General features: G+C 41.6%; 1 protein-coding gene across 4 annotated transcripts in view; it reads right to left on the bottom strand.

Moving 5' to 3' along the window:
* Nucleotides 1-264: 264 nt before the first annotated feature.
* Nucleotides 265-13,852, bottom strand: part of tekt3 (tektin 3) — a 29,610-nt gene continuing 16,022 nt past the window's right edge. For all 4 annotated transcript variants that reach the window (XM_080209021.1, XM_080209022.1, XM_080209023.1 and 1 more), the window contains 2 exons: nucleotides 12,323-12,477; nucleotides 265-859 (listed from right to left, as the gene is read on the bottom strand). In XM_080209021.1, coding sequence (XP_080065147.1) covers nucleotides 643-859; nucleotides 12,323-12,477 — 372 coding nt within the window. In that variant the 3' untranslated portion in view covers nucleotides 265-642. The remainder of the gene's footprint in view (nucleotides 860-12,322; nucleotides 12,478-13,852) is intronic.

Below are 13,852 nucleotides of genomic sequence, written 5' to 3'. Positions count from 1 at the left end.
GTTTAGGGAAAGTGCTTTATGTTAAACATCACCAAATAATTCACAACTGTAACAAAGAGAGATGAGTTGTCGCAAGATTGTCTTTTGATTATCACTGCCCTAAAAGAAAAGGTCTTACAAAAATAAAGTTGTACACTATTGGAGGCTATTTGGCCCATCAGATTTGTACTGGCTTTTTGAAAGAGCTATTCAATTCTTTTTACTCCCCTTCTCTTTTTACACAGAGCTGCAAATTCCTTTTTCAAATGTATATCCAATATCATTACTGTGAAATGTCTATTCTAAGCCGATCTTTTTCATGGTTGATCTGCCCATATGTAAAAATAAAAAGTGATAATCGGTTGTGTTATATTATCCATAAAATGTCAGCTCTATGTAATGTACCAATATGCATTTCAAATATTATTCTACGAGGAACAGAGCACCAGTTTTCTCAATGATAGTGTTGAGGTTCAGATAGTCTTTAATTTGTCAAAAGATCATAACTCGCTGGTGCTTGCGGCATTTGTGAGTTACATGTCTTTTGAAACCAATAAAGAACTACAATAGCTCTCCAACATCAATGAAACAGTCTAATTTTAAGCAATTGTATCTATGATAATGCATAGTAAATCTGTTCATTGTGAACTAATGGAAAATTATTCACGTGTATCCAACCAGTCTTGGGGTGCTCGGAAAACTTTTGCGCATTCCCATACATTTTTCCTGGTCAATGAAGAGTGAGTTTGCTTTAACAGAGAGGTCATACTCCAGGGTTGATTTTGTGTGCACCAACATTTGTAGAGTGTCTTCTGCGTCCTTCAGCCTTTGCTGCAAGGCTTGGATGGTGTTGTCAAGTTCCCGGACTTCATTAACAAGGCTATAATAAACATAATGAAAATAATGACTGCAAGATACTTTGTAATGTGTGGCTTTAAACGAAAAACAAATCTAGTGATTTTTTTTCCATTCCATTGCTTTCTGCTCTTTCTATCTGACGACGATGACTATTGCTTACTTGTTTATTGAACCTCTGATTGGGAATTACTGGGCAGAATTTTACCAGTTCTCCCCATCCATCGATGGGCGGAGCAAACTGGTAAAATGGCTCATACAATCTTACAGGAGCCGGATTTCTGGCGAGAGGCTGAATAATATTTAAATCTATTTAAAGGAAGATTTGCATGTGTTTAGCAAGCCTGGTGCTCAATTGTCCTAGCTTGTTTGCCCTTATGGCCTTGCTGGGAGAGGTTCTCTCCAGGGAGGAAAATACCTGCTCTCTATGAACAGAAAACAGTCGAGTTGGCCTCACCGGTAGAACCAGAGGCCATTGAGACCCCCCATGGGAAGTCGAGTGCAAGGGGGGGTGTCTCTTGTGCAGTGCCAGCCTGGTACCTTGACACTGCCGGCCTGGCATCTTGGTAATTCCCACTGGGCAGTGCCAGGCGGTGGGGCCTATGGGGGCAGGGCCTGAAGGGGAGGGCCTAACGAGCATCCCGATTGAGGAGGGAGGAAGGGCCCTATGCCAATCTGCCTGCATTTGGTATGGGAAGCAGTGGGGCCCGCTGCCACTCTGCATCCTGTTGGTTGTGTGGCGGGGGGGGGGGGGCATGATTGGTCTGCCAGCAGGAGGGGGCAGCAGGGGTTACATTTCCGGGTGGTGTGAGGCATGTGATGGGCTGCGTGCCCCCACGATTGCGGGGTGGGGACTGTGTTCAGGGTGCCCATGACAGCAGATTCCAGACAACTATCTCTCTCTCTCTGTCAGGCCTCTGCTGCTGCTATTGCATATGTGTAGCATCAGAGGTCTGCACATACGCAATAGATCCCTCTGCTGCTGGCTGGTGAATTAAGCCCCGCCCACTACCTGTGGCAACTAGCAATGGTCTAGCCCACTTTTTCATGCACTATGTGTACAAGATTGGGTGTAAAATTCACCCCAAAAAAATGAATCTGCAGCTATCCCATTTTCATGCTAACTGGACGCTTAAAATCATTCACATAAAATTCTGCCCACTGAGCAGGGTTCTCTCGTCATTCATGCTGCTGGAATTCTCTTGACCCACCTGCAGTGCACCCCGACCTGTGGGTTTCCCGGCAGCATACGGTGGCTTCATGAGAAATCACATTGACAACAGCGAGACCAGAGAATTCCACCACCAGTGAACAGTGCACCTCCGAGAAACACACAGTTGGGAGGCCGGAGAATGGCACCCCATGTTGTTTACTTATTTGGCCCATGTTGTATCATTCTATTATCGAGGAATAGGATTTTTATTTAAGTCATGAATCTCCTGCCTTGACGATGGAAGTACTTAAGGACTACATTTACCCACAACTCCTACCAAAAGGAAATAGGTGGCTTAAATGAGAGAAAAAATGATCAGCCTCATATTAAATTAATCAGATTTTTAGGTCAGTGCAGTAGACAGTGCAATTTCTTGCAAATAATTGTTTCATTTTACATAAAAGCTTAGTTTTAATCATTCATTTTTCTAATTGATTTCCTTACTAATTACATAAGTTGTATTCTAGAAGCTCCTATAATGCATTATCCTGTGCACAATTTCATTTTGTACTTATTACATTACATTAAGAAAGAGTAACAGAGAAAAATAATAGGTCTAAGTAAATGGGCAAAGAGGGCAAGAGACCAAGACCACAGCAAATATGAAATTAATTACATAGGAGGGTGAACAGTTAACAAATGACTTTATCATTATGGGTTAGTTTTGCCTTAATCTCTAATAGTACCAGAAGATAACATTCTCCACATGCTCTTTGCCACAAAGTCCTAACATTTGATTTAATTCCATCAGACGTCAGTTATAAGTAACCGAACGAAAATAATGCGGTCTTCAATATAATCCAGCATCTTACGAGTTATCTTCCTGCACTTCACTGTGTAAAAAACTTGGAAATAACTATTATTTTGCTGATCTGTGAAAATAACATTTTTTGTGGTTCTGACAAATCTCACTTTGCTTCAGCCAAATCAAATCAAATCAAATCAAACCAAATATCACTAATTTTTGTGAATATAATTTGTGAGAAACATGAGCTAACATTATTACAAGTATAACTAATGATTTGTGCAGTTTAATAGCTTATTTCTCATGGGATGCTGAACTTTCTCACTCTTGCAATAAACTCCATATTTCTGCTGCCAAAGAGTTAGCCTTCAGGCAATATCTACTTGGAAAAATAATTTGTTCTTAAAATGGAAAATAGAAGTATAAGAAGTGTGTGGTACTCTCCCGTAATAATATGTTTAATGTCTATTAGCTCTGCACGATGTAAAAATGATTTTCAGGAGTCAAAACTGTGACTGCTCACATTTCACCGCGGGATAATAGATTCGCTGGAAATCTCTCTCTTTATTTATTCAGAATATGGAGGTTCCATACCTGACCCAAGCACAGTGGTACACACTGAGCACTTGGTCCAGTACTCCGTGAAAGTAGATTCATAAGATAGCAACAAAAACAGAAAATGCTGGAAAATCTCAGCAGGTATGATAGCATCTGTGATGAGAAAAACAGAGATAATATTTCAATTTCTGGATGACTCTTTGTCAGAGGGCAAAGAGTCATCCAGAGGTGAAACGTGAGCTCTGCTTTCCCTCCACAGATGCTGTCAGACCTGCTGAGATTTGTCAGCATTTTCTGTTTTTGTTTCAGATTCCAGCATCCGCCTTTATCGTAAAACAGAAAGTTAGCTTTGATGTCCTACCAATGCGGGAGTCTTCCGCCGTTGTAACTGTATTTACGTCTCAAGTTGGAAGAGTTTTGTTTTTGAAGTTCAAACAGGTGCAAATCTTTTGTGAAGAATTCACGCGTGAGGCACTTTGAAAAGCAGCAGGGTTGCCTTGGTCATAGCAACAGTCTGTGTTTCTTCCATTCACCCTGTTTCTACCTTTTTACAACAAACATTTCACAATGCGCTCAGTGACGTTTTGGTGACTCAGATGATACAGTGGGGCAATTTGTGTCATTTACTTAAAGCAATGGATGAAAGCTGACAGACTGAGTTGGCACTCTTGAGTTTTTTTGGAATTATTAAGAAGCAAACTTGTAGTTTAAGAGATGAAAGCGTTCAAATTTTGGATCCTTAGTTCATTGGGCTCGTAGGAAATTCTAATCTGACTATTCACTTCTAAACACTATTTTGACGATGTGCAGAATCCTCTGTGTCTGACAATAAATACTTTCCTAACATTGAGTCTAAAAGAATGTGGGCAAAGGTTTTTGATTTGCCTTGATTTATTATTGTCATATGTATTAGTATGCAGTAAAAAGTATTGTTTCTTGTGCACTATACAGACAAAGCTACAGACAAAGCATAGCGTTCATGGAGAAGGAAAGGAGAGAGTGTAGAATGTAGCGTTACAGTCATAACTAGGGTGTAGAGAAAGATCAACTTAGTGAGAGGTAGGTCCTTTCGAAAGGTTTTTATTTAGATATAACTGCTGACACCACTGAAGAGCATGTTATCTTTTATATGTAAAAGAAGCATTCTCGAGCTTGCCCAGTGGCTTTGTGAAAAATGCACTGTTCAGTGTGTCACTGCGCAATGTCATGAAGGAAAATCCGAGGTTTGATCTTCAGCCTGTGCTGTGTTAATGATTTAATTCAGGATGCCAGTGTGGATGTTGTATTTGCCTGTGTTCCATGAAGAAAGAGGATGTGATCAGCTTGCTGATAGTAATGCACTGACAATACAAGGCTTGAGTGTATGGACTTTGCGATGACCAGATAGGGTTCAGTCAGGATGTTCTTTACGTTCGAAAAGCCTCCTGATACTGACTGGCTTGACACACAGGAGGAGCAGCAACTTTATGAGGCTAATAGAGGGCTGCAACTAGAGGTTGATCCATCTGTGGAAGGGCTCTTTAAATTACAACTCCTGTTTCAATCCATTTGTTAAAGGGACAATCATATCAATTGACAAGAATAATATTTTGTTATGTTGACTAAATGCCGCATATCCATTCTAAAATTTCCAAATATATTGCGCAAAGAACAAAGAACAGTACAGCACAGCACAGGAACAGGCCCTTCGGCCCACCAAGCCTTTGCCGATACAATGTCTCCCATTCATGTGTCTATCAAGATACAACTTGAATATTGCTAATGTGCCTGCTACCACCACCTCCACTGGCAGTGTGTTCCAGGTACTCACAACCCTCTACGTAAAAAACTTCTCCTGCACGTCTCCCCTAAATTTACCCCCTCTCATCTTAAACCTGTGCCCTCTTTTAGTCGACTTTTCCACCCTGGGAAAAAGCCTCTGACTACCCAACCTATCTGTGCCTCTCATAATTTTGTATGGCCAGGTCGCCTCTCAGCCTCCGTTTTTCCAGTGGAAAAAAATCTAAGTTTATCCAACCTCTCCTCATACCTAAAACCCTTCAAACGGAGCAACATCCTGGTAAACCTTCTGTGCACCCTCTCCAAAGCATCAACATTCTTCTGATAGTGTGGTGACCAGAACTGCATTGTGATCCCTGAATTTCAGTTATCTATTCTGGATAGTTTTGTGAACTTTCCATGAAATAAAAATATTTCCTGTATCTGTAATGTAAGTAATTTTGCCAAGAGACACAACTGTGTTCATAGCCCTGAGTGTGACCTGTTACAATGCTTTAGCGGGATAGTGCACAGTTCAAACCACAGCATGTCTCTCTTCTGCTTAGATGATTGACATCCTTTGCTGTACAGCAGGTCACCCCACCTAGTGGATTTGATTAAGAACTGGCCAAAAATACAATCACTGAGGCTAGAGTGTCAGGCTTTGATCTCTTTGATGCCAGAGCCCCAAGTACTGTGGTGTGTGTTCACTGGTTCAGGCTATTTCTCTTCTGTGTTTACTTTAATTAATATATTATAGCGCATGGCTTTATGTGTTGCTTAAGGGAAAATTCCCCTGTACCGATTCATGTTAATCAGAATATCAACAGATGTAATAGATAAGATATATGTAAAAAAAAAGTGTATTTAACAACCTTTTATTTACTTTTTCTTTATTTGGGGTCAAAAATTGTGTAAATAATAATGAAATGATGAAAGCCTAACCAGCATGGTGGAAGCAAAATAATGGATGTGGTTATCACGAACAAATAAACAGTTATACAATGAGGCCTCACACTTCCTGATTAGTTTGTCAGGAGGTTTTTTTGCTCAATTTTGAATATTTTCATTCAAATCATGATTTTGTCTACCCTTCCTGCTGCCTTGGAAAAGCAGCCAGCACAATCAAGTACTCCATGAACCCCGGACATACGCCTTTCCACCTTCTTCCATAGGGAAGAAGATACAAAAGTCTGAGGTCACATACCAAATGACTCAAGAACAGCTTCTTCCCTGCTGCCATCAGGCTTTTGAATGGACCTACCTCACAATAAGTTGATCTTTCTCTACAGCCTAGCTATGGCCGTAACACTATATTCTGTACCGTCTCCTTCCCTTCTCCCCTATTTATATAGCGTGCAATTTTCACACTCTACCGCTACATGTGATAATAATAAATCAAATCAAATTGAATGGAGGAATCATTATGGGATAAAATTAATAAACATTCACTCAGATAGAGAAGACCAGATCAAAAACTCCAAATGCAGTTTCAGGAGACGAAGGTAATTTCAAACCAACCTAATTAAATTTTTACATTTTTTTCTTATTTTCTAATTTTCTTATCTATCCAGATACCTGAAGAGATGGGGAACAGAGGGATACAGGTGGTTGGTCTGGATAGGACAACATGATCGGCACAGGCTTGGAGGGTCAAAGGGTCTATTCCTGTGCTGTACTGTGCAGTTTGTCTGCAATTCTACAGAGCATTGGAGAGGCCACACCTGGAATATTTTGTGCAGTTTTGGTGTCCTTATCTGAGGAGGGATGTCCTTGCTGTAGAGAGAGTGCAGCAAAGGTTTACCAGGCTGATTCCTGGGATGACAGGACTGCCATATGAGGAAAGACTAAGTCTGTTAGGCTTGTATTCATTGGAGATTAGAAGAGTGAGAAGGAATTTCATAGAAATTTATAAAAGGCTGACAGGATTAGACAGGATAGATTCAGAAAGAATGTTCCCAATGACAGGGGAGTCCAGAACAAGCGCTCATAGTTTGAAGATAAGGGGTAAGTAAACCTTTTAGGACTGAGGTGAGGAGAAATTTCTTCACTCAGAGAGTGGTGAATGTGTGAAATTCAGTATGACAGAAAGTAGTTGAGGCCACAATGTTGTGTGATTCCAATAAGAAATTAGATATAGCTCTTGGGGATCAAAGGATCAAACTATATGGAGGGAAGACAGGATCAGGGTATTGAATATGATCAGCCATGATCAAAATGAACAACAGAGCAGGCTTGAAGGGGTGAATGGCCCACTCCTGTTCTATTTTCTATGTTTCTAAATATTAGAGACTGTCACAGATTTCTGCATGAGGGTAACCTGGTAGACATTAGCTACATGGACTTTTGGAAAGCTTTTGCTTACAAACCACAAAAACATTTCTCCACAATAAAGAATCAAGTGGAATTAGTGGTAATCTGTGGCAGTAGATTGCGAATTGGCTGAATATCTGTGGCTAAAGGGAGATGGTGATGTAGCAGTAATCTGGAGATGCAGGGTAGTGAGTTTAAATCCCAACATGGCAAATTAATTAATCTGGAGATGAAAGTTAATCTCAGGAATAAACAAATCATCAGTCATAAAAACCCATCTGGCTCATTAATGCCCCTTTAGGGAAGGGAAATCGGTCATTCTTGTCTGGTCTACATGTGACCCCAAGCCCACAGTAATGTGACACAAAGACAAAACACTGCGGATGCTGGAATATAAAACAAAAACTAAAAATACTTGAAAATCTCAGCAGATCTGTTAGCATCTGTGGAGAGAGAGTAATAAGAAATCTCGCAACCCCAGGTTAATGTCCAACAGGTTTATTTGGTATCACAAGCTTTTGGAGCACTGCTCCTTCATCAGGTGAGTGGAGAGTTGGGTTCTCAAATACGGCATATATAGACAAAGGCACAATTGCAAAATAATGGTTGGAGTCGTAGCAGGTAATCAAGTCTGTCTAGGTACAGACAACGTGAGTAGAGAGAGGGATAATCACAGGTTAAAGAGGTGTGAATTGTCTCAAGCCAGTACTTCCTGGAGCGAGGAAACTACATCTTCTTCAGAGCCTTCAATATGTCATTGATGAAGATGAACATCTCGCCAAGGCCATCCCCACACCCCTACTTCTTGCCTTCAAACAACTGCACAACCTCAAACAACATTATTTGCAACAAACAATCCAGCCTTCAGGAGAACAGTGACCACGACACCATACAACCTCAACACAACAACCTCTGCAAGAGGTGCCGGATCATTGACATGGATACCACCATCACAGTGAGAACACCATCCACCAGGTACACGGTGCATACTCATGCGACTTGGTCAACATTGTCTACCAGACACACTGCAGGAAAGGATGTCCCGAGGCTTGGTACATTGGTGAGACCATGCAGATGCTATGACAATGGATGAACGGACATTGCACGACAATCACCAGGCAGGAGTATTCCCTTCCTGTCGGGGAACACTTTGGCAGTCAAGGACACTCAGCCTACCATCTTCAGGTGAACGTTCTCCAAGGCAGCCTTCAAACACATGACAATGCGGAATTGCCGAGCAGAAACTGATTGCCAAGTTCTGCACACATGAGGATGGCCTCAACCAGGACCTTGGGTTCATGTCACACTATCTGTAATCCCCATCATTTGGCCTAGGCTTGCAAAATCTCACTAACTGCCCTGGCTTGAGACAATTCACACCTCTTTAACCTGTGATTATCCCTCTCTCCACTCACATTGTCTATTCCTGTAGAGACTTGATCACCTGTTAAGAGTCACAATCCAACCATTAACTTGCAATTGTGCCTTTGTCTATATATGCCATATTTGAGAACCCAACTCTCCACTCACCTGATGAAGGAGCAGCTCTCTGAAAGCTTGTGATACCAAATAAACCTGTTAGACTTTAAGCTGGGGTTATGAGACTTCTTACTGTGCCCACCCCAATCCAACACTGGCATCTCCACATCATGGCTACCACTGAGAGAGAATACAGCAGTGCAGTGGCTGGAAGAATCGCCCCCAATGTTTTGAGACAGGATGACTCTTCAGCTTTGATGAAGGGTCATCCTGCCTTTAAACGTTGGCTGTACTCTCTCTCCACAGATGTCTGCTGAGATTTTCCAGTATTTGTTGTTTGTGTCCTACAGCAATGTGGTTAATGCTTAACTCTCTCTCTGAAATAGTCTAGCAAGCTATTCAGTTCAAGAATAATCAGGGATGGGCCTAAATGCTGGCCTTGACAGTGATGCCCATATCAAATGAAATAATAACTGTTTTAAAATAAAGTGGTTATTCATGGAAATGGATCTGTTTAGAGAAGGATTATCAGTGGCATCCCACACAAATTGGTCTTAGGGCTTTTTCTGCTTCCTATTTCCATCCCTGACCCGACTGAAGGGGTTAGAGGCACGAACCACAAATTTGTAAATAATATCTTGTTACAAGCAAAGGTTTGGAACTTGTAAAGGATGCTTGACGACTTCAAGATGATCTTGTTGTAATGGGCAATTAGGCTATATTTGGCAAATGATATTTTATTTAGAGAACTGCAATGCTGTACATTTAGGCAGATCAAATCCTGTACATATACATACAGCTCTACAGGGCAAGCAATTTTAAAAACTTCAGAGCGCATACAACTGGGAGCTGGCCCACCATTGACTGATGGTGAGATGTTCTAGTCCTGCCATTTTCAACACGGTTTCCCACTGAATGCACCCCTTGCTGTTGGGAAACCCACTGCGGGGATGTGCCACTGGCAAGACCAGAGGATCCCACTAGCCTGAACAGCCAGAAAGTTCTGGCCATGATATTAGAAGGAGACCTTGGCATGTTCAATTCATGGCATACTATAGCAATTGTGTGAACCAAAACAGATTGAGCAGATCACCGGCATTTGTTTTTTATCCAGATGGTTTCATTATAAATGCTTGGCTGAGCTCCAAAATGGATAATAGACTCAGGCCTGAAGGCAATGTTAATGCAGTCTGCAGAGGAGTGCAAGCTTTGGCTGATTAGTATATTTTTTACCTTGATTTTTCTTTGAAGTGCTCTTTAACACCTGTGTATTTAATTACACAAAATTAAGAGATGTGAAGTGAATCAATATTTTTTGTCATTGATGCTATGAAAAGCTGTATATCATTGATACTTTTTTGAAGGTGTAAGATAAGCATGTTTTTGTTTTCAAAGTATATTTGCTTAAGTTATCAGATTCTTTTCAGAGCATTTCATGGAATTGCCAGATTTGCCGATGACACATTCTTTCTATGCATCGGAGACATTAGAAGAATAGATAAGGAGGGAGTACTTGGGGCATGGGGTAATGGGAGGGGTTATTGAAGAGATGGTGTTGAGAATGCATCAAACATGCCTGGCTCAGGGTAACGAGGAGCTACAAGGGGGCATGGAGGAAATGGGGCTGGCATGGAGGGGGTATAGGTCACATGAGGAGGGGATGAGGAGTGACGGTTAGTAGTCCTAGCAGTCATGAATACAATTGGGCAAATCGCCAATAAACAGGGGCAGGTCTAATAGTTTACCAGAGTCACCAGCTGCCGAACTCTGTTGCTACCTCAGGCCTGCCTCTGGACATGGTGGACCCGAGTCCCATCCATGCTATCTCTCTCAACACAAAAATAGAGTGGGCGGAAATGGGCCGGGAAAATTCCCAACTCCTGATACCCATCTCTTTGACAAAAATCCGGCCCTAATATATTTGTATGGTGGAGTTTCTTATGTCTTTGGAAAAGATGCAGAGGTCCATAAGATTAATTGACATTGTGAAATACCATTGTTACCTAGATAGACTCGCTGAGCTGCATCTCTATACTGAACAATTTGAAGAAACATTGATCCAGGGGTGACCTGATTGGGTTTTGTAAAATAATGAAAATACTAGATTGGATTTACATTGACCAATCACTGCAACGAAATGAGCTAGAGAGGACCAGGGGTCAGACTTACAAATTCTGAGAGGAGGTAATTGTTTAAAATTATTTCTTCATGAGACACGAGCATTTCTGGCAAAGCAAGCATTTATTGTCCATCCATAATTACCCTTTAGAAGGAGAGTGTCCTGGATATTAGATGTTTTTTCTTTTCAGACAATTACAGACCTGGGGAATAAATTATTGGCTACTACAGTGAATGTTAAATTATCTTGTTCCATCATGCAAGAGCAGAACCTGAATCTGGCTGGGGTGGAGATCTTCGCACGTAAGAGGGGGGTATATTGGAATGTAAAGTTGGATCAACAAGATCTTCTGGACTGGTTTTGATTATTTAAAGGGTTTGGAGAAGCATTTTAACATTCTGAGTGTGAACTGACTGGAGAGAGGACTTCTGTCCCTCACTCGGAAGGAAGTCCAATCTCTGAGAGTTTGATTGAGCAACAGGTCTGTGGTCCTAGCAGTGCTAGAAGCCACAATGGACAAGGCTGGGACTACAAGCAATCCCTAACGTCTCAGTCCAGGATCAGGTTTGTGTGGAGGTCTCAGTGTGGGAGGGGAGGGGAGGTGAGGCCTAGGTGTCTGAGCAGTGTGGGGATGTTGGTGCAGAGGCCAGGGGAGCACGCGCAGGGACCAGACTTTGTGGTTTCAGGGAGAAGGGCAATGTTGAAAGGAGACCATTGGGTGCTCCCCCAACCTGACTTCCCACCCAAAGCCTGAGCAGGCTCACTTTCTGGGTTTCCCTCCTGGCCTTGAAGTCTTCCCACCAGCCATAAAATTAAGCCTGGGTTACAAACAGCCTTCACATGGTCATTAAGTGGCCACTTAAGGCTTCAATTGATCATGGGACCAACCTATCCCTCATCCAACTATAAAGCTGTGGTGTGTTTGGAGCAGGGAGCCAGTGGGCAGGCCACTTCACCCCCTCCCACACACGCTTATATTTGTTTCCAGAACCAGTGCTTCCTGAAACAAGTCACCAGTTAGAGGCTATAATTTGTGGCAGAGAAATGGGGGAGGCGTTGAGCTGGGGAGGAGGAAGCACCACTCAACAGGAGATTCTCCCACTCTGACTGTCTGGCATATTGGAAGGGTTTAGAAGTTGGTAATTAAACTGCCTTTCCATGCTATGAATGCACCATCCATGGCCACCTAGTCCTGGGGTGGGTCTCGAACCCAGAGCTTTTGACTCAGAACAGGAACGCTACTGACTGTGCCAAAAAGACCATCCCTGAGCGTGTATGAGGGGATCTTTATTTATTGACTTACTGAATCTGGGCTGCATCGCGGCACAGTTCCACGTTTGGTCTCCGAGTGCGTTCATCCAAACGGGTTTGGGCTACTTTCAGGGGTGCCTCCTTGTCTCTGATTGCTCTTTTAATGCTTTCGATTGTCAGCTCTGTCTGGAAGATCACTTGAAGGGTCTGCATAGCCAGAGAAAATACAGAGGAGGAAAATGATGGATGTTGTCCTTTGGTGTTGACTGGGAACGGTGTCCAGCTGCTTTTATTTTGTATCAAAAAAAAAATGTCTTACGAGATCACAGTATCCAGTTTTTTGGTCTTATCAGCAGCAGAATGCAGAAATGTGCAACAGCATTTTCTTCATCCACAGACGAAACTGATGTGACCTGCAATCTTTTTATGCTTTAGAAAAGTAATCTCTGGCTAACCTCGGGATTGTTGTGTATAGTTCAACTCCACATTTGCCAGTGCTATTTATTGATAGGTAATTCATAAATCGATGTAGGCAGTGGTTGCGTTATCTCTCTGAATACTTTCCTTCTTTATAAATTTGTGTGTCTAGCAGACCATAATACCATCGCAGTCCTTATTTTGGTGAGGTCTCTCCTACATGTTAAGTTAATACCTAGAGTAGTAGGTGGAATACTTTTGCAATTTTGGAGTATATTATCCACTAGCTTTTCTATTGATAACCTTAGTAAGGAATGTAATGGTAAACTAAGTCTGTCTTATTCCTATCATTTGGTTAAATAAGTTCTTAAAGTTAGCAGAGCTGGTAGAATTTTCACAAACTAAAGATAACGAAAGATTCAAAGGAGAATACTCTTGTTCAAACAGCATCTTCTTTTGTACTTTGTACCTTGTGATTTTGCTGTGTTTATCTTTGCTTGATAATGTTTTATCTCACTTTGAAGTAACTTTGTCCCTTTGTTTTCTTTTAAAAATGCTTTCTGCCTTCCTACAAATCCAAGGTATTGTTTCCAAGTGGTACTTTATACGTCTTCTATTCAACCGAGCCTTTCAATTTTAGACAATCTCTCATGACACTTCACATCATTCTTTTCTTTGCAAACGTAACTTGTAAAAGAGTTCCTGTATCGAGATGGTTCAGTTTATAAATGCATATCAAGTGTGTCACTAAGACCTTCAGAGCTGGCCCAATCACTGGGCATATTGCCCTAACTCACACCCGCATTAGAAAACCTCCCCTTGAATGTTGACTGATACGATTGGACTGAATTCTATGACCCTCTCATGGAATGGGGTGGGGGGGTAAATCTGGAAAATGCAGCCTGCCGTTAAAAAATCCATTGACTTTGGCGGGAGCGGAAAATCCCTCCAGTGGAAAGTTCCACCGTTAATTTTAGTTTTAAAACCTCCATCTAGCAAATGATGATCTGGGATTGGTAAATGTTTCATTTATGTCACCATAGCTGCATTGTACAATATTGGAAGTGAACACTTTATAATGTTTATGAGAAGTTTCCTTTGTCTGTTGTTTTATACTTTAAGATAACCACTGACCTATTTAACATAAGCATCTATTACAAACATT

Source organism: Carcharhinus amblyrhynchos, chromosome 21, assembly GCF_965287045.1.
Source record: "Carcharhinus amblyrhynchos chromosome 21, sCarAmb.v2.hapA, whole genome shotgun sequence".
Classification (NCBI taxonomy): domain Eukaryota; kingdom Metazoa; phylum Chordata; class Chondrichthyes; order Carcharhiniformes; family Carcharhinidae; genus Carcharhinus; species Carcharhinus amblyrhynchos.
This window is presented reverse-complemented; position numbering and strand designations above follow the sequence as displayed.